This window comes from Elgaria multicarinata, chromosome 7, assembly GCF_023053635.1.
Source record: "Elgaria multicarinata webbii isolate HBS135686 ecotype San Diego chromosome 7, rElgMul1.1.pri, whole genome shotgun sequence".
NCBI classification, from domain to species: Eukaryota; Metazoa; Chordata; class Lepidosauria; order Squamata; family Anguidae; genus Elgaria; species Elgaria multicarinata.
In genome coordinates, this window is record NC_086177.1 from 28,320,203 (window position 1) to 28,345,567 (window position 25,365).

At 40.5% G+C, this 25,365-nt stretch overlaps 2 protein-coding genes across 2 annotated transcripts in view; both read right to left on the bottom strand.

The window, feature by feature from the left end:
* The window catches only part of KDSR (3-ketodihydrosphingosine reductase), a 33,600-nt gene extending 23,981 nt beyond the window's left edge, over positions 1-9,619 (bottom strand). Inside the window, exon 1 of the mRNA XM_063130279.1 lies at positions 9,362-9,619. Within this exon, the coding sequence (XP_062986349.1) occupies positions 9,362-9,499 (138 nt within the window). The 5' untranslated portion in view covers positions 9,500-9,619. The remainder of the gene's footprint in view (positions 1-9,361) is intronic.
* A 7,688-nt stretch (positions 9,620-17,307) lies between these two features.
* Positions 17,308-25,365, bottom strand: part of VPS4B (vacuolar protein sorting 4 homolog B) — a 47,980-nt gene continuing 39,922 nt past the window's right edge. The window contains exon 11 of the mRNA XM_063130280.1: positions 17,308-19,678. Coding sequence (XP_062986350.1) covers positions 19,577-19,678 — 102 coding nt within the window. The 3' untranslated portion in view covers positions 17,308-19,576. The remainder of the gene's footprint in view (positions 19,679-25,365) is intronic.

A 25,365-nucleotide genomic window follows, 5' to 3' on the forward strand; every position in this document is an offset into this window, starting at 1 on the left:
CATAATAATTTTCTTTATCGGGTATCCCAATTCCCCCTGCATTATTTTGTCAAAATAATGAGTTACATGTAAATCCTGATGTTTTCTTCATTTTCTGAATAAACCGCATAATTGTTGCCATTTTTTTTCAGTTAACTGTGTGACGAATTGCTTGGAAGGGTTTGAAACAGATAACACAGTTAGGGAGAAAGTCACAGTTAGCGTGACTTTGGGTCAGTCACAGACTCCCAGCCCAACCTACATGTCAGGGTTGTTGTTATTGTGAGGATAAAATGGAGAGGAGGAGGATTATGTATGCCGCCTTGTGTTCCTTGGAGGAAAAAAGGCTGGATAGAAATGCAGTAATAAATAAATCTCTTCTCTTCTGCCATCTCACTGGCCAAACAGCAGTACTACTCAACGCTGATCCAGTCAAATGGTAGGCATCCTCAGCGGCTCTTTGCGTCCTTCAATTCTCTTCTGAAGCCTAATCCGCCATCTCTCCCCGCCTCTCTGTCTGCTAATAACTTTGCCTCTTTTTTCAATGCTAAAATCCAAACTATCCGCTCTGATCTGGCCAGCTCTGCTCCTCTTCCACTTCCTGTTCCTCATCTGTCAGCTCCTCCTGCAAATTTCTCTGTGTTTCCTTCGGTCTCTGCGGATGAACTGTCTACAATACTGCGCTCTTCGAAGCCTTCCACTTGTTCTCGTGATCCGATTCCTCCTCGCGTCTTTATTAATCTTATTCCTGCTATCCTCCCTTCCTTGCTACATATTATTAATCTTTCTCTGTCCTCTGGTTCATTTCCTTCTGCTTTTAAACATGCTACAGTCTCTCCCATTCTCAAGAAACCTACTCTTGATAGGCTATCTCTGTCTAACTACCGACCTGTCTCTTTGTTGCCGTTTGTTTCAAAGATCCTGGAGCGTGCGGTCTACTCTCGCTGTCTTGACTTTCTTTCTAGTAACTCTGCTTTGGATCCATTTCAATCTGGATTCCGTCCTCTGCATTCCACCGAAACAGCCCTTACTAAGATCACCAATGATCTCCTTACTGCCAAGTCTAAAGGCCATTATTCCGTTCTTATTCTCCTTGATCTAACTGCAGCCTTTGACACGGTTGATCATGATCTTCTCTTAGATTCCCTTCATGACCTTGGATTTTGTGGCTCTGTCTATAACTGGTTTGCCTCCTATCTAGCGGGTCGCTCTTTCAGCGTGTTGACTAATGGCAGCTCGTCTTCCTCCTTTCCCCTTTCAGTAGGGGTTCCGCAAGGCTCGGTGCTTGGCCCGTTGTTGTTTTCCTTATACATGTTGCCCTTGGGCAAGCTTATTCAATCTCATGGTCTCCAATATCATCTGTACGCCGATGATACACAACTATATCTGTCATCTCCGGAACTTTCTCCTGATGTTCACGATCGTATCTCGGCATGTCTTTCAGATATCTCAGCTTGGCTGCTTCATCGTCGCTTGAAGCTTAACATGGCAAAGACTGAATTGCTTGTTTTTCCTCCTAAACCTTCTCCTCATCTCTCATTCTCTCTTACTGTCAATGATGTTACGCTTACTCCGGTCAAGGAAGCTCGTAGCCTTGGCTTTATCTTCGACTCCTCGCTCTCCTTTATTCCTCATATTGAGGCAGTAGCTAAATCTTGTCGATTTTTCCTGTATAATATTGCCAGGATTCGATCATTTTTGTCTGTCTCTTCTGCCAAGACGCTTGTTCATGCACTGGTTATTTCACGGTTGGACTACTGCAACCTTCTTCTCTCTGGTCTTCCTTCTTCTCACATCAGCCCGTTGGTTTCTGTTCACCACTCTGCCGCAAAGATCATCTTCTTAGCACGCCGCTCCGACCATGTTACTCCGCTTCTGAAATCTCTTCATTGGCTTCCAATTCACTTCAGAATCCAATATAAACTTCTCCTGTTAACCTTCAAAGCTTTTCACGGTCTAGCTCCTTCCTATCTCTCCTCTCTCATCTCACACTATTGCCCCGCTCGTGCTCTTCGCTCCTCTGATGCCATGTTTCTCGCCTGCCCAAGGGCCTCTACTTCCCTTGCTCGGCTTCGTCCATTTTCGTCTGCTGCCCCTTACGCCTGGAACTCTCTTCCAGAACATTTGAGAACTACAAGTTCAACCACAGCTTTTAAAGCTCAACTAAAAACTTTTCTTTTTCCTAAAGCTTTTAAAACTTGATGTTGTGCAGACTTCTACTGTTACTTTCTACTGTTAGTTTTTCCCTACCCTGTGCCTGCTTACCCTTCCCTGTACCTGTTGGCATTCTCTTCCCCTCCTTATTGTTTTACTATGATTTTATTAGATTGTAAGCCTATGCGGCAGGGTCTTGCTATTTACTGTTTTACTCTGTACAGCACCATGTACATTGATGGTGCTATATAAATAAATAATAATAATAATAATAATAATAATAATAATAATAATAATAAATACTCTTATCTTAATAGCTGCAATGGATTTGTTTGTTTTAGTTGTCAGGTATCAAGTAACCCCTTCCCTTATTCAGAAGCACATATATTGTAAACCGCCCAGAGAGCTTCGGCTATTGGGCAGTATAAAAATGTAATAAATAAATAAATAAATAAATTAAGGTTGAAAACCTCATCCGTCTACAATTTACACCTTGAAAAGAAGTTGAGTTCTGAGATGGTCACCAAGCTTTTCCCTTAAAAGTCCATTTCCAGTGCACAGACAAGACACTTTCCTGCTGACTATGGAAAGAATAAGTGGCAAAGATGACCGAAGTACCTCCTCCACTTAAGAGCACTCCATGCATTTTGTCTTTAAACACTATTAGTGTCACTTCTGAATGAAGAAACATAAACTCTACTGGAAATAATGTGTGTGACTAAAATATGACGAGCATAAGGAACCAAGTTTAACAGCAGCAGAACTATTATTATTATTATTATTATTATTATTATTATTATTATTATTATTATATTTATTTGTATCCCGTCTGTTGCCTAATGCTGGGCCTCAAGGCGGCCTTACAAAGTTTAAAACATACATTAGGGGGAAAAACAACAACAACCAGAAACGTTTAAAATACACAACAAAATTATAAGACATTAACATAGATGGAGGACCAGATTATTTTCCATAGGCCTGCTCGAACAAAAAAGTTTTAGCTTGCTTCCGAAAGCCCATCAAGGAGGGAGCCAGCCTAGCTTCCCCGGGAAGAGAGTTCCAGAGCACTGGAGCAGCCACCGAGAAGGCCCTCTCCCATGTTCCCACCAATGACTAGAATGATTATTTGTTTAATCAAGAACAGAGATAAACAATCATTACCTTGAAGCACAAAGACAACTGCATTTCTTACACCTTAAATAACCTCACTATGTACTAGCTTAATCATAGTGTGTTTCAAGTATTCAAAGCGCTTCATACCTTCTCAGTATGAATCAGTGCATCATCAGTGCTCTTGATGATGCACTGACCTCTAAGATTATTATCAGGCCTTGGACTACATTGTACACATGAAGGTTTGTATGAAGTAAGGTATGATGTAAAGAGATCTACCCTTTTCAGTATCAATTGTCTCTTGGATTTAAATTAGGTAATAAATATCACCAAGCACAGAACTTGCCATTTTAAAATGTAAAATATGCAGCTTGTTTGCAGGACTGACTTTCTTTATATTTGCACAACTTAGCTTCCTTCAAACAGCCCAGCAAATCTTTTAGCTGTTTTAGCCTTGATAACAGCCAGGAAGAGTAAAATATTTTAACTGCCAATGCCCCAGGATAATCCTTCCACGCACCAGTCTTGTAAGGCTTGGTAAGACCTCAAATTCATAGGCATTTATGCAAAGGCCAATGGCCAAAATCAATAAACTTGACTGTTAGCATAGGCATCAGCATCAATTTAAGTACTTGGGCATCTGGGATTTTTCCAGGCCTGATTTTTCAATGACAACTTCTTTTATATCCTTTGGGCTCCGAAATACATATAATTAACCTACCCTGACATCAAAATAAAATAATAATAAAAAAAGCCACTTAAGAAATTTAAAATATTGGTATCTGTTCAGTGGGTGAGGATATCACAGAATAACTTCTCCCCAGAAGAGTGAAGACTTCTGGATTTTTCCACTACAATTGTCCCATTCCCACTGACTCATGTCAATAAGGCTAGCTTGGCTACAGTGGTTCAGGCACTAGTAATCTCAAGACTAAATTACTGCAATTCATTTTATGAGCCTGTTCAGACGATACACTAAGCCATGGTGATTAAGCATTTTGAGCTAAACATTATGCTTAGCATGTCATATAAACCTTGACTTAGTGTGCCGAGTGAACCATTCCTATCGTGGCAAATGGCTGAGGTTTAAACATGTTCACTAACCATTTGATACAAAAGGTTTAGCCTAACCATGGCTTAGCATGTCGTCTGAACAGGCCCTATGTGGGGCTTCCCTTAAGGCTTCTCCAAAGCTGGAGCTAGTGCAGAACCCAGCGGCTTGGCTATTGTCAGGAGCTGCCCTTTCAGCACGCAACTCGTTTGCGGACGGAATTGCACTTGCTGCCTATCTGCTACCAGGCTAGATTTAAGTTATTGGCATTAGGGTACAAAGCCCTAAACAACTTTTTTTTTTTTTAATTTTTACTACAATAATAACGATAAAGAAAAAAGAAAAAACCTACTTAATACAATAATCTAATAATGATAATAACAATAATCATAATAACCATAATAAAAATGATAATAATAAAAGGTGCAACCCACCCCCTGGGACCATTATTCTCCACTCCAAAATTGTAACACATCTTGTGACGGTTTATACCCTTTCCCTTTTCCTAATACAAATTTGACAAATGGTTTCCAAATCTCCTCAGAATTGTTCTGCTTTAATATTCCTTTCTTAACTTTCATACACCCCATTAGCCTATCATTAATAGCAATATCCCAGACTTCTTTATACCATTCTTGTTTTATATTCTCTTTGTTCTTTCTAATTACTAGCAATTATCAGTCTAGCTGCTGTTAGTAAATTAGTTATTAATTCTTTACTATTTTGCGTACATTGGAACCCTTCATATATTGATAACAATGCTATCCTTGGGCCTATTTCTGCCTTCCATCCCATTATTTCATTTATTTCTTTAAATACCATTTCCCAAAACTTCTGAATATTTTTACAATCCCACCACATATGAAAATACGTACCTATTTCCTGACACCCTCTCCAACAATTTACTGAATATTTCTATCTATCTGGTGTAATCTTACTGGTGTTAAATACCACCTCCATACTAATTTGTAGTAATTTTCTTTTATTCTTGTCGACATACTCTTTAATATATGTTGACTCCATATCTTCCCCCACTCTTGACCACTTAACTGTCCTCCCATATCTTGGTCCCATATCATTTTAATATGTTCTTGTTGTTTCTCCATGCTCATTAGTATCTTATACACCGCACTCATTATACCCCTACCAACTAACTTTCCATTTTTGTTTTCTCTTTGTAAAATCAACCTTTCCATTTCTGTACACTCTCTACACTCTATTTTCCTCTTTCCACGTTTTTGTCCATTGTTCTAGTTGTGGTGCCTCCATCCAAGCATTTCGCCTCTCTCTTACGAACTCTTTTATTTTGTCTTTGTCCATTTCCTTCATCCAATCTTTTAATTTATTTATTCCCTTTCCCCTTAAATCTTTCTCCAATTCTTTCTTCAAATTCTCTGGGAAATTCCCCATCATCACCACTGGCGTTAGGGGTGATATCTTTGGCATTAATTTTTCTTTATATTTGGCCCAAATCTCTTATATTTTTCATCAGGGGGTTCTCTATTCCCCCCATTTCTTTTTTTTAAAAAAAATATTAAAAAAATGTTCTCCAACCTATACTTCTTCTCTTGCGTCTCCCATTCTAACCATTCCAAATCTTTATTTCCTATCATCCTTAATATATCTTAATCACACACCCTAAACAACTTGGGACCAGGATACCTTAGAGAGAACCTTCTCTCTTACCGACCTGCCTAGTCATTAGGTTATCAGAGAATATCTTGGCTTAGCCTCTGATGACAGGACTAAACTATGAATTACTTCTTTCCACCCACTCCTTGACTTTGTTAGTGCTTTAGAAAAATGAATGAGATGGCAGCACACAAGAGAAAACAGAAGTTCAAAAAACATTGCTAGAACAAGCAGAGATACAATCTCCTTTCATGGCTTCCTGTGATGGGAGCAAGACTTTTGCACTCCCATAATGCATATTGCACAACCCTATTAATATCCCCCATTAGAAACCCTAGAACATTATTTCTCAAATTGCCACTGCAAGCTTGTTTGTAGGCCATATGCCTGTTGGTTATTACGCTTTTCATGGTTTTAATTTCTGTGAACCGCCCAGAGAGCTTCGGTTATTGGGCGGTATAAAAATGTAATAAATAAATAAATAAAATCTGAGGTTTGTTATGAGACAATCCTTGTCTATGCAAATAACAATTCCACGTTGTTTCTACCACACATCTTTGTGGCAATAATGGAGTAGATGTAGCTAGTAAGAGAGTGTAGGAAGATAAAATGATTTCAAGGACAGTTTTAGTTCCTTACAAGCCACAGTTAGAGGTGTAAAATTTCTGGAAATGTTTAAGCCATGGGAAAAAAAACATTTTTCTGGGGGGAAAAAACCTGAAAATTTTCAGAAAAATTGAAAAAAATGCAATGTTAGCACCTTTCCAGATTGAAAGTCACTTTGTTACTTTAGGAACATAAAATGTAATTATGTAGAAGTTGGTTTGGCATAAAATGATCACATTTGGTATATTAAAAGTACAGTGTATTCAAACAATTATTACGAATTGAATTTACTTATTAAATTTTTTACTTTTTTTGGTAACAAATGGCGCTACAAGTTCCTGAACTGTAAGGAACACCTGAACTGTAAGGAAAAGGAACCTCTTTGATTTTGCCAGTTTATGAGGAGCAGGCAAAAACATTTTTTTTAAAAAAAAGAAGAAGCAACCATCAACATTAGTAACAAAGAAAATTATTTAAGAACTGAGAAAAAGGAGGGACCAAGATTCAATGAATATGCATCCGAGCTACAGCTATCACTCACAGTTTCAGTCTCTGCTTTAATGGCAGTGTCCCTTAGAGGCAGAAATGCATCTTGCTCTTGCATTTCCGAGTTGTAGTATCAGTTTGCAACCTGGGACTTGGTGCACAGAAATTGGTGCACAGAAATTGTAATAATCTGATACTGTACATAGTTTTTGGAAATCATTTAGAAAAGTAAATACAAACACCTTGTCTTAAATATTTTATTCATCATGCTAAAATAAAACTTTCCATAATCCATTTTTCATTTTTTCAGGAAAAAATAGGGAGAAAAGTCCCCCCACTTTGAATTTTTGTGGGTTTTTCCTGGGCCTTCATATCTCTAGACACAGTGGGAAAGAACTCTATTAAGTATAAATATTAAGTATTTAAGGGTATATGCATTTAAGGTACATGTTTAGGGAAAAAAAGTCTAAACTGGCTGGGGAATGTTGGGAGTTGTAGGCCTTGCTGTCTAAACGGATTGATTCCTGAGCATTATAAAAAACAAAAGAATTGGAGTGTGAAGTTATGAACTCTTCCAAGACAAGGATCTACCTTAACTGCTACCTTAACTGCTGTACCCCTTCCAAGCCCTGGTTAACATCTTATATGTACTGTCTCAAAACTGAAGACTTATTTGCTCTTAGGCAAGTGTTTCAACTGATTAGAAGTATTTGTATTAGCAATTTCCCTCACATACTGCATGATTTGTTAGTAAGATATCTGTAAATTCTGTTAATAGTCTAACAAAGCTATAACTTTATAAAACTTCTATATGCATACTAGTAGTCCTTACTATCACATATCCACCCAGAATCCCTAGTTTTCAATCAAGAAAAGTCAAGATAACTCCCTCCTGTGATCCTTGGTTCTTTCATTGCACATGTATATAAAAATCCACAGAAAAAAAGAGGAAAAAACAAAAAGCTACATGCAGGAAAGGGGAAGCCTTATCTATTACATGAGAAGGCATAACCAAATTAAGAACCTGAAATAATGCATTCAGTTTACTTCACTGTATGACCACCATTTATATAACTTACATAATACTTTTCATGGATAAAATGCATTATTTTATCTTGTAGTGTACATTAGAAATGGGTAATTAGGGCTAAGAATTTGCTTGGTTCAGATCACGCACCCTTTGCAGCAGCAAGAATTTTTGCCCAGTGGAGGATTAGGTTTGCATCTGTCCTCTCCACTACATTCATAATGCAAAGTAGTTTCTCCACAGAGGCCCAATTCATCAATTGTGTTGTTGTTGTTGTTTAAAAAAAACATTGGGAAGAGGGCACAACTCATATTTTCATATGTATCAGGCTCCATGTGGAGTGCTTACATCACACAATACTTTAGGTTCATGGTAAAGTACATTACTTTAGGAGCATGGCAACAGAGTTGCTCCACCATTCAAAACCTGTAGCAGGTAAGTATAGCTGATGTAAACTCCTCCAGGACCCTGCTCACTTAAAATGCACAGAAAGTAAAACGTGAACTGTTGCCTGAATGGATAGCAAGCTGAATCAACTTCAACTCAGGTCTTCCACATACTACAAAATACTCTATTCCCTCTATAGAGGGGAAGTACATTTATACAGTCAGAAATCCTACATACATGCTTAAGGGGTTTAAAGCATAAACTATTTTAAGACTAACTGGTTATAAACAGGCACTGCACTTGCATAGATTTCAAGAAGTAGCAATTTAAAAACATACAACAGGAGATATTAAACCTAAGCTAGTATAAATACACCTTGTGTGGTTCAGAATTTGTAGCTTACATTTCATCCAAGGAAGAGGAGGGAAAGGAAAAATAAGGAGGGTCTAGTTTGACAATTTGGTCATCAGAATTTCAGCTCATTTCTTCTTCAAAGCACAAAAGAGGAAGGCTCAGAAAGAAAATTCAGCGGATTTTTAAATCAAAAGAGAACATCTTTCGCCCAACTTTCATCCAACACCATTCACCCCTTAAAAACTGAAGCCTAATACAATTACTTTGCTGTAGGCTAAACATAACCCAGTGCATTCACACCCTTTCTCATTCCTAGCCAAGCGAAAGAGCTCACGAACCCTTTTCCACGGGATAGTATTATGCTTAACTCTCCTCCGAAATGCAATTTTACCCGCGGGGTTAACACGCTCCCACTTATTATTTGCAATATTACATATTGCTATAGACAAAGCACCACCTGCACATAAAGAACTGAAAATAAAGGCTTTGTTGGGAAGGAGAGCAGGCTTGACGTCTCCTGTCACACCTCTTACACTAACCCCAGCCCGCAATACTCTCAGCTAACTTCTCACCACGACGTGAGCGCCGGACAACGACAGCGGTTTTGGGCTAGTCAAAGGCGACATCAGGTACAGGAGGAACAGCAGCAAGAAGGCCATGATGAAGGCGACCCCGGTGGCCGCCGCCGCCAGCAGAACTGCCCCCGACATCTCCGCGAACCACACCGGGGAGTCAGAGAAGGCTTGAAAGAAAGCTCGGCGAGAAGGAAGGAAGGAAGGAAGCAAGCGCGCGCCTCCCCTCTCTTCCCGCTTGGCGGACAGTCGCGGTCAGCAAGTGAAGGCGCAAAACTACTCTCTTCTCAGGGAAGCCGCAAAAAAAAAAAAAAAAAAAAAAGGCTGGGACGAGGGAGGGAAGAAAGCCGGCTCTGCCGCGCTATTGGTGGGAGAGAACGAAAGCGCGTCACGATTGGCTCTCTGCGGTGGGCGGGGGGAAATAGGAATGGGAAACGGTGACGTCTTCGCGCGCCGATTGGCCCGCCGCTGCGGCTTGAAGGTCGACGGTGCCTGAGTAAGAGTAAGGAGGCGGAGGTGGCGCTCACTGTTTGTAGTTGGCTTCGTTTCCCGCTGGCGATAGTGGTGGCGGAGGCACCTACGCAAATAGCTTTGCCGCATCTCAACCCCAGCGCTGATATGAAAGCCATGTTCTTTTTTAGGACTGTAAGCGCCCTGCATATTTTAGGCAACAAAAGCCTTTTATACTTAAAAACAAAAAAAAGAGAGAGAGTGAGTCACTGGGTACTTTTTGGGATACACAAACGTTAGTGAGAACAAGTAAGCGAGCGAGCTCTCCCACTGAAATAAATGTGACCAAAAGTCCTGTTCTGCAGCTGTACTGAGACCAACATTATGATGATTATAATGATGATTATGATGATGATGATTCCACCCCATAGCCGAAGCTCTCTGGGTGGTTTACATAAGATTAAAACACTTAAAAACAATATACAGAATTTAAAACTACAAAAACATACAACGTACATAGAAAAATACATTTAAAACAGCTATAAACAGCTTTAAAAACAAATCTCAGATCAGTAAAGCTCACATATTGCTAAATGCCTGGGGGGGAAGAAAAGTCTTGACACGGTGCCAAAAAGATCTCAGCGTTGGCGCCAGGTGGGCCTAGTTGGGGAGATCATTCCATAATTGGGCCACCACAGAAAAGGCCCTCTCCCTTGTTGCTGTCTTCCGAGCTTCCCTCAAGAGTAGGTACCCGTAGAAGGACCTTAGACGTTGAACATAATGTATTTATTTATTTAATTACATTTATATACTGCCCCACAGCCGAAGCTCTCGGGGCAGTTCACAAAAGCTAAAACCAGTAAACATTAAAAATATTCAAAATTTAAAAACCATCAGAAACAAAAACAACAGTATAAAAACAGCAGCATCCATTTAAAACAACAATTCTGGGTTCCATTAAAAAACAAACTTCGCATTCAATGCCTTTAAATGTCTGGGAGAAGAGGAAAGTCTTGACCTGGCGCCTGAAAGATAACAATGTTGGCGCCAGGCGAGCCTCATCGGGGGGATCATTCCACAGTTGGGGGCCACCACCGAAAAGGCCCTCTCCCTTGTTGCCATCCTCCGAGCTTCCCTCGGAGCAAGCACTCGGAGGAGGACCTTAGATGTTGAGTGCAGTGTACAGGTAGGTTCATGTCGGGAGAGGCGTTCCATCAGGTATTGTGGTTCCCAAGCCATGTACAGGTAGGTAAAGGCGTTCCGGCAGGTATTGTGGTCCCGAGCCATGTAAGGCTTTATAGGTTAAAAACAGCACCTTGAATCGGGCTCAGAAACATACAGGCAGCCAATGCAAGCAGGCCAGAGTTGGTCTTATATGTTCGAAACTTCTGGTCCCCTTTATCAATCTGGCTGCCGCATTTTGCATAAGCTGCAGTTTCTGAACCGTCTTCAAACGCAGCCACACGTAGAATGCATTGCAGCAATCTAATTTGGAGATTATTAGAGCATAGACGACTGAAGCCAGGTTATCCCTGTCCAAATAGGGGCATAGCTGGGCCACCAAACGAAGTTGGAAAAAGGCACTCCATGCCACCAAGGCCACCTGAGCTTCAAGTGACAGAGATGGTTCTAGGAGAACCCCCAAGCTATGAACCTGCTCCTTCAGGGGAGTGCAACCCCATCCAGAACAGGTGGAACACCATCCGCTCAGCAGAACCACCCACCAGCAGCATCTCAGTCTTGTCTGGATTGAGTTTCATTTTATTAGCCGTCATCTAGTCCATTGTCGCAGCCAGGCACCGGTCTAGCACATCCACAGCCTCACCTGATGAGGATGAAAAGAGAAATAGAGCTGCGTGTCATCAGCATGCTGATGACAATGTCCTTCATTATTATTATTATTAATAATAATTTATATAGCACCATCAATGTACATGGTGCTATACATAGTAAAAGAATAAAACAGCAACACCCTGCCACATAGGCGTGGTCTCAGTACTGCCTCTTTCAGACGGCCCAAGACCATTCCCTCTTGCAAAGAGGCATTAATCACTGTCCTGGCCCAGCCAGCTGTTTCATCCCTGTTAGCTTTTATTAGCTAGGAGGGGCAAGGATCCAATACCGAGGTGGTTGCACGAACCAGTTCAAGAACCTTGTCAACGTCCTCAAGCTGTACCAGCTGAAACTCATCCAAGAAAACAGGACAAGGCTATGCTCTAGATACCTCACCTGATTCACCTGCTATATCACTGGAGTCCAAGTCCTGGCAGATGCAGAAGTTTTTATTTTGGAAGTGCCTAGCAAATAAATTACAGCAGGACTCAGGAGGTTCTACAGTGTCCTTGTGGTAAACATGTAATAGCCCCTGGACAACTCTGAAAAGCTTTGCTGGGCGGCAGAGGGATGATTCAATAGCGGCAGCAAATTATTATTTTTTGCCCCTGAGCATGCCTTGCATCCACCAGGAGTTCTTCACCTGCACTCAAGCTGTCTCCTATTTTATTTCATCACTTTCAGCTCTGGGGTATACCATAGAGCCATACGAGCTATACATAGGAGAGGGCACTCAGGAGCAATCGTGTCAAGCACCTGGGTCATTTTTGCATTCCACATATCAACCAGGTTTTCAACAGAAGAGTCAGCCCTATCAGATGGAAAACTGCCCAGAACCCTTTGGAAACCATCTGGATCCATTAGCCTCTGGGGGCAGACCATCTTAATGGGTCCCCAACCCTTGCAGAGGGGCAAAACTGCTGTAAGTCTAAACCTCAGCAGGTGGTGGTCTGACCACAACAAAGGGGTTGATGTAAAGTCCCCCACTTTGAGATCACCATTTCCATGTCCAGTTGAAAAAAACAGGTCTAGAATATGCCCTGCTACATGCGTTGGGCCAGTGCTGCGTTGGGACAGTCCCATGGTTGTCATGGAAAGTATAAAATCCTGCGCCGCCCCAGATAGTGCCCTCGGCATGAATGTTGACATCTCCAACATGACTTTGTTGACATGACCTCAACAGTGCACCTGAGACCACCTCTGTCAGCCAAGCTAGGGAGTCTGTTGAGCAGCGGTACACCAACAGAATCCCTAATCTGTCCTGTTGGCCCAACAAAAGGTGCAAACACTCCAGACCAGTAAAAACATGGACAGGGAGCTTGCAGAGTGGGATGGAGTTTGTATAGACCACAGCAACCCCCCTCCCCAGCTCTCAAGTCTACCCTGATGCTGAACCAAGTACCCCGGTGGGCATAGCTGGGAGAGACTGACTCCTCCCTGCTCACCCACCCAGGTCTTGGTTATACATGCCAGATTGGCTGCCTCATCCACAATTAAGTCATGAATGAAGGAGGTCTTATTATGCTTTAAAGGCTGCATCCAGGGACCCGAGAGCTGACTGATAGGGCAACCAACAAACCTGCAGGTATGCAGAGGACCAGAACAAGGCACAGGTGTTAACTGTCTGGTCTGTGTTCCCCTTAACTGGCAAGTCTTCCTCACAACACCATATCTCCTTCTATCTGTCACTACATGGATTGGGCAACCCTCAGATCTCCCTCCCAGGCACTTAGCTCAAGCCTAGAAAAAGCAGGTAGGCAGCAGCAGACATTGTATTTATATAGTGGGTTTTTTTGGGCAAACCTCTTGTTGGACTGTACATAGTATTTGCTAAATCAATTATGAATTTTATACAAAGTAAAATCTGTTAACAAGTTTTTAAAATAATACACTTAAGTCACAAATGTTTAAAAAGTCATTCTCACTAAATTGAATCAATAGGTTTTACTCAAGTTGTGTAAAGTAACACTGACCTAGGAGTAAGCCCTTTTGAATTCAATGGGACCTCCTTCTGAGTAGACATGTTAGGATTGCACTGTAAGTATATCTACTCAGCTGCAAAATTTAATTAGTTTGAACTCAGGAGCAAACAAGATGCCAAATGCATAAGGAATCCCCGATCACCTGTTTTACAAAAGGCTTTATGTTTCAGTCAACATGCTTGGGGCTGTGTGTTCATTACAGGAAGCTACTACAGCACCTGTGGGGAATGTATCATATGATCCTTGCTATGCTATTTGTCCTTAGACAATTATCATTATCATTTGATTCACTGCAACAAAATGTAAATAGCATACCTTTCCTGCAAGATGTGAACAAGATGTGATTCCCAAATATGAAGGGGGGGAGGGAATCCATAACAAATATGAGATGCCAATCATAGTTTTTGGTTTGCAAGGAACTCTCATATAAACTGGATGTTTTTTAAAAAATGCCCAAGGTAAAATGTTTTTCTGAATTTGCAAAATGGTGGCAAAGTGGTGGTATTCCTCACTACCCTTCTCTACTCTGCCAGGAACAGGGTTACAGTCTAAACAGTTTGTTGTGTTGTCTGAACCCAGGGACCATGGGTTAAGCAAGGGTTAGACTCACAGTCTCTGGTTTTGGACAACATGACAAGCCACAGCTTCAACATTCAAAAACCATCCAGCACATGCCATTACCACAGCTTGCCGTGGTTTAAATAAGTCATAAAAGTCAGTGGTGATCAATGAAAATCAGGCCAATCCGAACCTTCTCATGTCCATGAAAACAACAGAGACCAAGAAGTATCTTTTTTTCCAGTGAATGGAACTGAACCTGAGCCAAAACATCACTTGTTTACTTTGAAGACGTACACATATAAATAGCTCTAATTAAACAGCTTCAATAAGCAGAAGCATAGGATGTTCTTGCACAGTTAAAAAAGTACCTTTCTCTCCTTCTCCTCAAACATTAGAGAAGCGAGAGACAATGGAGCTGTTCACACAAGTGTGGTTTGTTGTTGAACCGTGGGTTAGCTTGTTGTCTGAACCCAGGGCATTTTCTGCAGGAAGGCTTGTTAACCGTGCAATGTGGCTTGTTAATCACCCTGAACAACTCAACAACATCCTACAGTGGATTAGCATGTTGTACAAACTCAATGACCTGCTTCACGTAACATGATAGCCCACCATGGTTTAATTTACCCCTAGGGTATGTTGCATTGGGCCGGGCGCCCAGCTTGTTATGTCATGCAAAACTAGGCTACAGGGTTTTACATAACCTTCACATAACCATGACTTGTTTTAAAATTAGTTGAGGGTTGTCTAACCCTCAAAGAACTCCTGATGTTTGGGTTCGCAAGCCACAGTAAGTCAGGTACCCTGCATGATACAACAGCACCTGTAAGTAAATTAAATCATGGTGAGCTATTGTGTCATGTGAACCAGGTCACTATAGCTCTTACCTGGGTGTAGATGTTGTGTGCTATGGATTATTCAGTGTTATTATTCATGCTATTTAATTATACCTTGACTTTCTACCAAGGAAATAGGATTCAAGGTGGCTACTAACTCAAATATAAAATAAAAAACTCAGTTAAAACACTAACGATATACATTAAAGACACAATAAAAGAATAAAAATGGCACCTAACCCAAAATACCAGTTTACAGTCCAAAGACATGATTGAATAAAAAAAAAAGCCAACAGAAGGAGAGTAGAGAGAGCCAACCTAGCCTCCCTCGGCAGGGAGTTACAATACCTGGGAGCAGCCATCAAGAATGTTCTCTCTCGTGTCTGCACCAAACACATCTGATAGTGGTGGTACTGAGAGAAGGGTCTTCCCAGAACCTCTCATGACCCAGGCAAGCTCCAATGGGAGAAGGTAAATTTAGGCATCCTGTTCCCAAGCCCTATAAAGCTTTATAAGTCATAATCAGCCCTTTGAATTGTGTCCAGAAACAGACTGGTAGCCAATGAGGTTGTTGTAACAAGAGACACAAGCTCTCTGTAACTAGCTCCAGTCAACAGTCTGGACCAGCTGAAGTTTGAATGGTTTTTAAAGGCAGAGCCATAGAGGGTGCATTACAATAGTCCAAATGGGTTGTAACTAAGGTATGCATGTCTGTGGCCGGGATCAGACATCTCTAGGAATGTGTGCAGTTGGCTCACTAGCTTCAGCTGTACCAACATACTCCTGGCTACCCAAATTCAGGAACATGACCAGGAATATATCCAAACTGTGAGCCTGAGTCTTCAGGGGAAGTATAACTCCATTCAGCAAAGTTTGAATCCCTGTTCCCTGATCTGCCTTTTGATTAACCCGGTGCACCCCTGCTTTGTCTGGATTAAGCTTCAGTTTGTTTGCTCTTCCCTCAAATTCTATGAAAGCTGTAGCTTCGTAAGGAACTGAGAGTTCTTAGCATTCCCTAGCTCTCCTAAAAACTCCCAAGGAAAAATAACAAACCAATTTAAATTCATAATGTAGCCTCAAAGTTGACAAGGGAATAAGCGTGGATTCAGACAACTGCTGACAAGAATGGATTCCTTACATTTTGTGAATTATACATAGAAAAGATAGAGAGTTAAATACTAGATCATTGGTTCTAACCTTGATCTCTCTTCCTGCACCATATTCAGATCTCCATTCTGCTTTCAACCATACTTCACCTCACACCAAGGGCTGAACTTGAAGTTACTGCTCCAGACCTATGGAGCACTAGTTGTGTCCAATAGCTTGCAAAGTAGTGTAGAGAGGGGGGAAATTTCAGGTGGAGAAGCCAGCCTTCCCCAACCTGGTGCCCTTCAAATGTATTGGATATCAGTGCTCATAATCTCCCAGCAGCAAGGCTATAGGCCATGTGGGGTTGTAAACCAACACATCTGAAAGGCATCAGGATGGCGAAGGTTGGGAGAAGCAATAGGGTACCTAAACCCTTCCCCCAGAACCCCCTTCTTCCAATGTCTCTCTTCTTTGGCCTTTTAAAATTGAACATGAGCACAGCTGGAGGATAAGGTGCCCCCCCCCTTTGTAACTTGTCTCCACTCTACCACTGTTTGACTTGACCCACAGTCTAAGATACTGCTTTTCAATTGTATGTCTAGTTCAATCCTGAGAAGCCAGAGCAAACTTATCTTAAGGAAACTGGCTCGTCATTACCCAAGCCCCATCCATACTAAAAATGGGTTAGTTGTCTAAAATTGCAATTCTGTGCATACTTATCTGCGAGTAAGGCCCAATCTAGACATTACCTGACCCGTAACCATTTCCCTAGGGAAGATTGGAAAGGATACATCGAATTTCAGAAAACTATAAGCAGATGTGAAGCTTTCCCATAGTCAATACTTAGTTATTGAAAATATTATCAGGCGTTATAGCCTTTATTATTGTCAGCTAGTTCCCCACCCCTCGCAATAGTTTCTTAGCTTATTTTCTCTATGTACTATGCACTTTTCAGATATTGCAGAATTCAGGAACTGAAGTGATCTGAAAGAATGAATAGCTTGAAAACCTGGTGATGCAATGGCAGAAAAAGCATTTACCACCTTTACTTGGAATCAAGTAAGAGTTATGTTATTGGTATAGGCAAATTTGAGATACAGCTCTCCACAAAACCTTATTTGAATATTGCCCAACTAATATCTTGCAAAAATTGATAATCATTGCAGAAACCTCACAAGTAGTTATTAAAGCAATGGAATTAGAATATCAGATTTCTTTATTTCATTTGGGATTTTAAGCTGTTACAGAATAGCTTTAATCGGTGACCTACAGTTTCTATGATGTAAGTGCCAAATGTTTAAGAGAACACACATAACAGTTATGTAACGTGAAACTCTACATGTTGCATCAAGCCTCAATCTTTCCAAGGGTGTACATTTTTGAAAGCAGATATAATGCAGCATTCACCAGAAGCAAGTTGTAAGAAATCAGGTGAGAAGGACAGAAAAGAATTCTAAGTGCTCTGAAAAATGAAAACATAAATGAAAACAAAATACTGCAGTAGTAAAATGCAGTTTTGAGGATGTGTTCTCAAATAAATCTTCTTTTACCAGATCTCAAACTGCCATTTGAACTGCCATTTGGAGCAGAATATGTGAAAAACTTCATTAAACAAATATTTTGACAATTTAAAGTATAATTGATGCCCAAAGAGAAAATAACTCTCGAAACATACACTAGTGTTGTATTGTAATGTTTTACTTCATTCAGGAACAAATTTCAACCAGTCCTATGATTTTAGAAAGTACACAAAATCTGTACATAAAAAGAAAAACAAAGCCTATGAGGTGACCATACAGTACTTCACATGGAAATTTGTAACGCACAAAGCATCTATAATGTCCACTTCTATAACAGTAATGCAATGTATTATATTGGTAATAGAGTGATTGCTCATCTACAACCAGGGCAAACCTAAAAGGCACAAACTCAGTGCTGTCACTGGCTGCATTGATCAGGCTAAACCACAGTTTAGTGTGACATAAAAAGCCACAGCAAGTCCTGGGCTCTAACACTTCCTGTTCCCCTTCACTTGTTATGGCTGAGAGGTTGGAAGCTTCCACTTCTGATTTCCATTAACCACAGTTTAGTATAGTATAGTATAGTAGCCAAGCCCTAAATTATTAATGTCAACCATGGCTTGCTTAAACAATGATCTAAGGATGGATTGTTTCAAACAGTCAACACTTATTAACCAGAATCTGGCATGTTTAGAAGACTTGACAAGCTGCAGTTAATCTAAACTAGAATCAGAGGCTTCCAAACTCCTCCTTGGAGCCACATTAGAGAAGAAGCACACTAACCCAAGGCCTGCTGTACCTTGTCCTTGTCATACTAAAGTAAGGTTTGGCATGATATCTGAATCGGGCAACAGAAGTGTTGTAAATTACATTCAGGCACTTCTCTAAGATGCATAATTCTTAGCAAAGGCCTTTGAAAAAACACCTGTGCTACCCTTATACCTTTTAAAGGAATGCCAGCCCATTTCCAAAATAATTAGCTATATATTACGAATAAGCTAGATGTTTCTAGGTTGACCGTATGGCACCTCAGAACTGTTTCACTAGGCCCATCTGTACTTGATCCCAACATTTCTTTGAAAATAAGGTAAAGTCCTGGACACCTTCCCTTCCCCTTATCAAATGGCTGGCAAAAATTCTGTTTGTAGGCTTGCCTATGGATTCTTATCAAACAGAATATGTTCCATACTTAAGTTTAAATTCCTACAAAGAATAAAGCTGGATGAACCCAGAGTGGGAAAAACCTTCCACAATATTTACATTTAAAGTCTATTCTCTGGTAGATTGCACAGTGACAGGTGTCTATTGGTGAGTTATTAAAAACAATGTTTTTTTGCTTTTAAGGCAATGTCTAAATAGCACACAGCAGAAAACAAAACAAGTATTAGTTGGGGGTCGTACTCAGTAAGTGCTGGCCTATATTTAAATACAAGGCCTCCTTTTCCTCTTCCCAACCAATGTCTTTGTTGTATTTTTAACTCCTATTCGCCACACATACTACCAAATTCTGATGCATAAGTCCAGATGAAGAATGTTTTTGCAGGCAAACTGACTGACCCTGAAAACACCTGGCAGCCAAACAGATCTTCCGCGCCCCCCCTTTACGTTGTTTTCTTTTAGGCCTATAGAAGTTTATAAATATTTATAAACTAGAAATAATATATATTACCTAAAATCTAAACTAAAATAACTGCAATTATACCTGAAGGGGCTGCCAATTTTTACAATAAATTTATGTGTTTTCCTTCTTCTTTGCCACCAAGGTCCTAGTATCAGAAGAAGACATTTAATAGATATTTCTGGAAAGTGATATACAAAAGCTCTCAACGGTCCTCGCAAATGGCTCTTCAGTTCATATTGAAATAAAGGAAGGAGTGATTCATTTGTTGGCAATAGAGAGGCAGGAATACCAAAAAAAGGAAGTTTAGCGTCACAACGGTCTTTGGATTAGCCTTCCTGTCCAAAGTCTTCCGTGAACTTCTTTAGTTTTTCCAGGTCATGTTCATTCACAGTGGGTTTTGTGTTGGCTAATGACCTCAACATATCAGCCTGTCACATAGAGAAAAAGAATGGTCAAGAGCTGCATATTTCTCAGTGTACACACAAACGCCATAAACTCAAATAAAAGAGAGCATATGGTCCATAATTTCACAGTTGATTTACCCAACAGGGGGAAAAAACTAAGGAGAAGCCACGAAGATAAAGAAAAAACAGGCTAAACATGTCTGTACATGTTTTTCCAATTGCTCAGAGCATTACTGTAGAGATAGAAGTCTTCCAATGATTTTAATAACTTTTCTTCTGTATTTGTTATTTGCTTATTGTATTTTTAATGCAGTGTCTATTGTTTTAATCAATTTTAATTGTTTCTGTAAGCCACTTTGAATGCCATGTTTTTGGCAGTAAGGCGGAGTAAAAATAAAATAAATGAGTAAGTAAAGTAATAAGTATTATTGGGAATTAAAATAGTGACAAATGGGTCCATGAAATTTAGATGCCATGATATCCACTTCAAATTACAGGTAGTTAAAGGGGAATACATTTGTCATAATACTTCAGCAGGAAGCAGGACAATTCCACAAGCCCAGCTAAAATACTAGTTCTATTCCCACCCGCTTCCCTTCCCTATATCTTTCCCTATTGTGTCTTTTTAAGACTGTATGCCTATGGGCAGGGACTCTGTTTCCAAACTCATTGTTTTTTGTAAACTATTCTGGAAGACTTCTTTGCTGAGAATTGGGACAAAAATACTTTTAAGTAAATAAAAATAATTATTTTGTCAATTACTAGTTGATTAACAATGCAATCTCATACATGTTTACTCAGAAGTAGCTATTCATACATTAGGCAGTAGCTATGCATACATTATGCATATATTATGCATAACACCCGTGTTTTCTGTTGCATCACTACAGAAACAGAGATTCTGGGGTTGTTCGAATCTTAGCCTCTTCCCTGACATTTTTATACATGTCTCTTCCCTGCTCTCTTAACATGTAGAACTGCCCAACCTGTTAAATCATGTTCGTAAAGAAACAAAACCAAAAGACGCAATTTGCACATTGACCAAGTATGCGTGTCTCCGAAGAACGAGCCTCATTCTAGAGCATTCTAGAGCATTTCAGAGGGAAGCCATTTTGTCTTGGGAAACAATGGAACTAGACTAAAGCAGCTCCATTCTGTTTGAACTTCATCCAAATCTGATGTACGTTCCCAATACATAGCTTTTAAGCACATACTTTGTTATTGTAGTGTAGTTTTAACAAGATGTTCAAGCCAACATAAAAGTGCCTTTAAACACTTTCCTAAACACCAGAAATACTTTAAAGCTTAAGAGACAGTCAATAACAACACAGATTTCATAGTGACTTTCATTGCAATTTGATGCATAAAATTTTGCCAATTAATACAAGCAGTAGATCTACAGAACTGTTACTGGGTATAAGCACAGAAGCACTATTTACCAAGCACTTGCCAGTTCAGAAAGCCTACCACTACTGTTTAGGACACACAACCCGGTGCCCTTCTGATGTTTCAAACTACAACTCCCATCAGGACTAGCCAGCATGGCCAATGCTCAGGACTTATGAGAGTTGTAGTCCAAAAAATCTGAGAGTGATGGGTTGCCTAGGCCTCATGGACATAAGGATGTTTTCATTGCTCCCACCCCTGCCCCACCTCTGGACAAATAACAGTAATTAAGTGTTCATGTATGTTAAATACATCAATTATATTATTGCAGGGAAGGGCAAGGGAAATTAATTGGTTTGTATTTTTTTATACCAGAATTGAAAAACATAGAAAAACACTGCCTTGTTATGTATAAGCAGTAAAGAGCTTACTGAGCCTTTGTGAGTAGGAATTTGAAGCCCTAGCAAGCAAAGCAGCAGGTGAGCAGCAATAGTACAGGTATTTTAACTGCAAAGTGCCCTAACAGAGCAAAAATCAGTGATCTTTTCAAGCTCTTGGTTATATTAAACTTTTAACAGGCATCTTAACTTCAATCTCCAGGTATGCTTCTGCACTAAAATCTTATATAGTACGAATGCAACAAGCATTACATCTCCAGTCAACCTTTAGTCCCTTCAAAACCAATGGGAAGAGTGTCTAATCCGATCAGGATCATAAGATTAAGGGTTTCTGAACAGCAATATCTGCACTGGAGATACATGAGTTTTGGTTAGGACAATAAGCAAAAATGTTGGAACTCTTGGCTACATTACACAGCAGACAAAATTTAATAGTTCTTAAAATCAGACTACAGAAGTAATTAGTCTACCTCAAAAAAAAAGCACTAGAAGTTATCTAAAACTATGGTGCTTATGCTTGGCTGGGCAACAACAGGTACAATTTGTTACTTGATAAACCCGGGATGGGGCAAGTTGTTAATAAGGCTTAGGAGTCACTGCCCAAAGCCAGCTTTTGCTCTGAGAACCTACGTGTGCTATTTTGCAAGTCCAGTTATTAAATGATGAACTGGAACACAACAGGGTAGCAAAAATATTTAATTAGTATTTAGCAATAACTACTACCCTGTTGAGGAAGACATGTTTTTGTTCGTGGCAGACAAGTGGAGTCATAACATTGCTGCCTGCCCTTCTATAAATAGGGACCTCAATTTTTGTTGATTGTACAGGCTTTAACGAAACAACTCAGAAGGGTAATTATAACATGTATATGTACCTCCCTATCCTGGCAAGTGAATGACATAATAATTTTTCGTATTTTAACAGGACAGATTAGCTCAAATTCAAATTGTGTAGGTGTTGAGGAAGCCAAGCATTCCTTAGAGGGATACTTTGTTCAGTTAAACTATTTATGCTAGTCAATTGGAACAAGCTGAGAACTAGATTGAAAAGAATGGGGAATGGAGGGTTGTGGTGTCACCTACCTCAGTGATGCCTATTATCAAACCTCTCTATCGCTGCCACCTCCCTATTCTTTATTTTCCAAAAGAATGAGGGAATAGTATACTTTTGTGTGTGAGAGTGTGAATGTATTGTCTACCCGAAGTAGTGCCAATGACAGAACAGACATGGATTTTTTTTAACAAACTAAGAACAAAGTTTATTCATATAAAAACAGATTTTAAACAACACTTTGAGAATTATTCTACTAAATCTCACTCACTCCTAGCCTCACTAACTCCTCAACCCTGACTCCACAAAACCCTGACTAACTCTTCCGACTCTCTTTAACTAACTGCCCAACTCTGACAGTCCTCTCACTCCCCCTCCTCTCTCTCCATTCCAATCAACCAACCAATCAGACGACACCATTCACACTGCTCTCCATTCTAACTCCCCCCTCCCACTTACTTACCATTTCCTGAAAATAAAAGAATTGGCCACAGCAAATCCAAACCTGAACCAAACACTTAAACATACACATAGAAACAATAACAGAAATCATCATTTCGTCACAAGGGTGGAACATGAATCTTTCAGCCTGCAATCCTTCCAGTTGCTAAGAAGCGTTAGAATGGAAATATTTCTCCCCCCGCAACTGTAATGGACAAAATGCCGGTAAAGACACAGTTGAAAAATATCTAATTTAACTGTTCAGGGGTCAGATTCTACAAATGGAAGATGATGAATATCTACCACCTTTGCTGTTTGGGCTGGTATGCATGATCCCCATATTATTTGCTTAAGCTATGGCATGTGTCAAGAGCCATTTGCCTAATTACTTGGCGCGGCTTATGTTGTTTGAACTTGGGTAGCATGGCTTGATGGGAGGGAAAAAGAACCCTCAAATAACCCAGCAACAACCTTGCTTGTTTAACCCACAGTGATCATACCAGGTCATTGAAGATTATCTTCCCTTTAACTACTAGATAACACTATCCACTGATTCTTTTTACCTTTTTCCAGAGGGGTAGCCATGATACTCTGCTGCAGCAAAAACTTGTGGCGCCTTAAAGACTAAAACATTTATTCTGCACAAATTTGGGGACACTGCATCTGATGGACACGAATGGTATATGTGTGATGCACAGAGACCATGAAGAACAATCAATAATAACTTTATTGCAAATTGTTAAAGCTAATGGCTCCAACTAATGTTTGAAATTCAATTAATTTTCTCTTAAAAGATGCAGAATTGAAGATTTTTGTTTCCATAAAGCCATATTTTTGTATGCTGTGATTTTTTTTTTAGGGTAAAATTGGTTCAAACATCGCATGAGCCCAGTTCTGTCCATGCAGGACTGGCCCAAGACCTTTTGCTGCCTGAGGTAAAGAACAATATGGCACCCCCTTCCCACTCCACATTCCGAAGCTGACCGGACTGGCAGTTGAATCTTACTTCAGCACTGGTGGTAGGATACTATTGTGCACTGCACCTGAACAACGAACTAGTTCAAGGGGCTCAGGTCAGGTTGTGCAGCATACACAGTTCTCTCCTCCAACAGAGGGGGATGGCCCAGGGGCTTAGGAGAAAGAAATGCACGTTGCTTACCTGTAACTTTAGTTCTTTGAGTGGTCATCTGCGCATTCACACATTATGGGGGTTCTGTGCCTGCGTGGAACTTCTTTCAGAATCTTCCAAAGCTGAGGAGAGTTTTGGGCGGGAACTCTTCCTCCACCGTCCACTGCGCATACGTAGCTGGGTTCCTGCCTTCCCCTCAGTTCCCTGAGACTGACTAGGCAGCCTCAAGGTACAGAGGTGACACCCTCGGCATTCATCACAAAAACCATTGATGCCGAAAGTGGGGATGGTGGGAGGGTTGTGTGAATGCACAGATGACCACTCAATTATTATTATTATTATTATTTATTTATATAGCACCATCAGTGTACATGGTGCTGTACAGAGTAAAACAGTAAATAGCAAGACCCTGCCGCATAGGCTTCAAAGAACGGAAGTTACAGGTAAGCAACCTGCAATTCGTTTTCATGGTCTCTGTGCAACACACATTATGGGCAACTAATTAGCTCACTTACTGGAAGGAGGGTAAGCAAGATGTCTTAGGCCAAGATTGCTGAAAGGACCGCTTTTCCAAAGAACAATCTTCTCTTGCTCTGGTGTCCAGCCTGTAGTGTGTCATGAAGGTGGACGGATTGGACCATGTTGCAGCCTTGCCGATGTCTAATACTGACACACCTCGTCCAAAACCCGTTGATGTTGAGACTGATCTAGTAGAGTGGGCTTGAATTGGCTGGACGAGTTCGGTTTGTACAACCCAGGAGGAAAACCTCTGTGGGGAAATGGGGGCTCCTTGCTTAGAGCCCCCATAAGCAACAAACAGCCCTTTCGAAAGGGCTCAGTTCTAGATTTGTAGAATGCTAAGGCCCTTCGCACATCGAGCGCATGTAATGATGATTCAAGAAGCATCGTTGGTTGTGGAAAAAAAGTTGGTAGTATATCCTGATTGAGATGAAAGCTTGAAATTATTTTTGGTAAAAATGTTACATCCAGTCTTAGTACTACTTTGTCCCGGTGGAAAATGGTATATGGAGCGTCTATTCTGAGGGCACAGAGCTTTCCTGCTCTTCTGGCAGTGGTGAGAGCCATGAGGAGTGCTACTTTCCAGGAAACTAAGCACATATCCAGGAAACTAAGCACATATTTGACATAGGCTCAAATGGTTTTGAAGAGAATGATTTTAATATGACGGAAAGACTCCACTGAAGCACTTGGGGCCTTAGTGGAGGTTTCAGGTGGCAAATTCCCTTGAGAAATTGACATATCACCGGTTGAGTGAATAGAGATGTGGATTTTAGAGGATTTCTGTG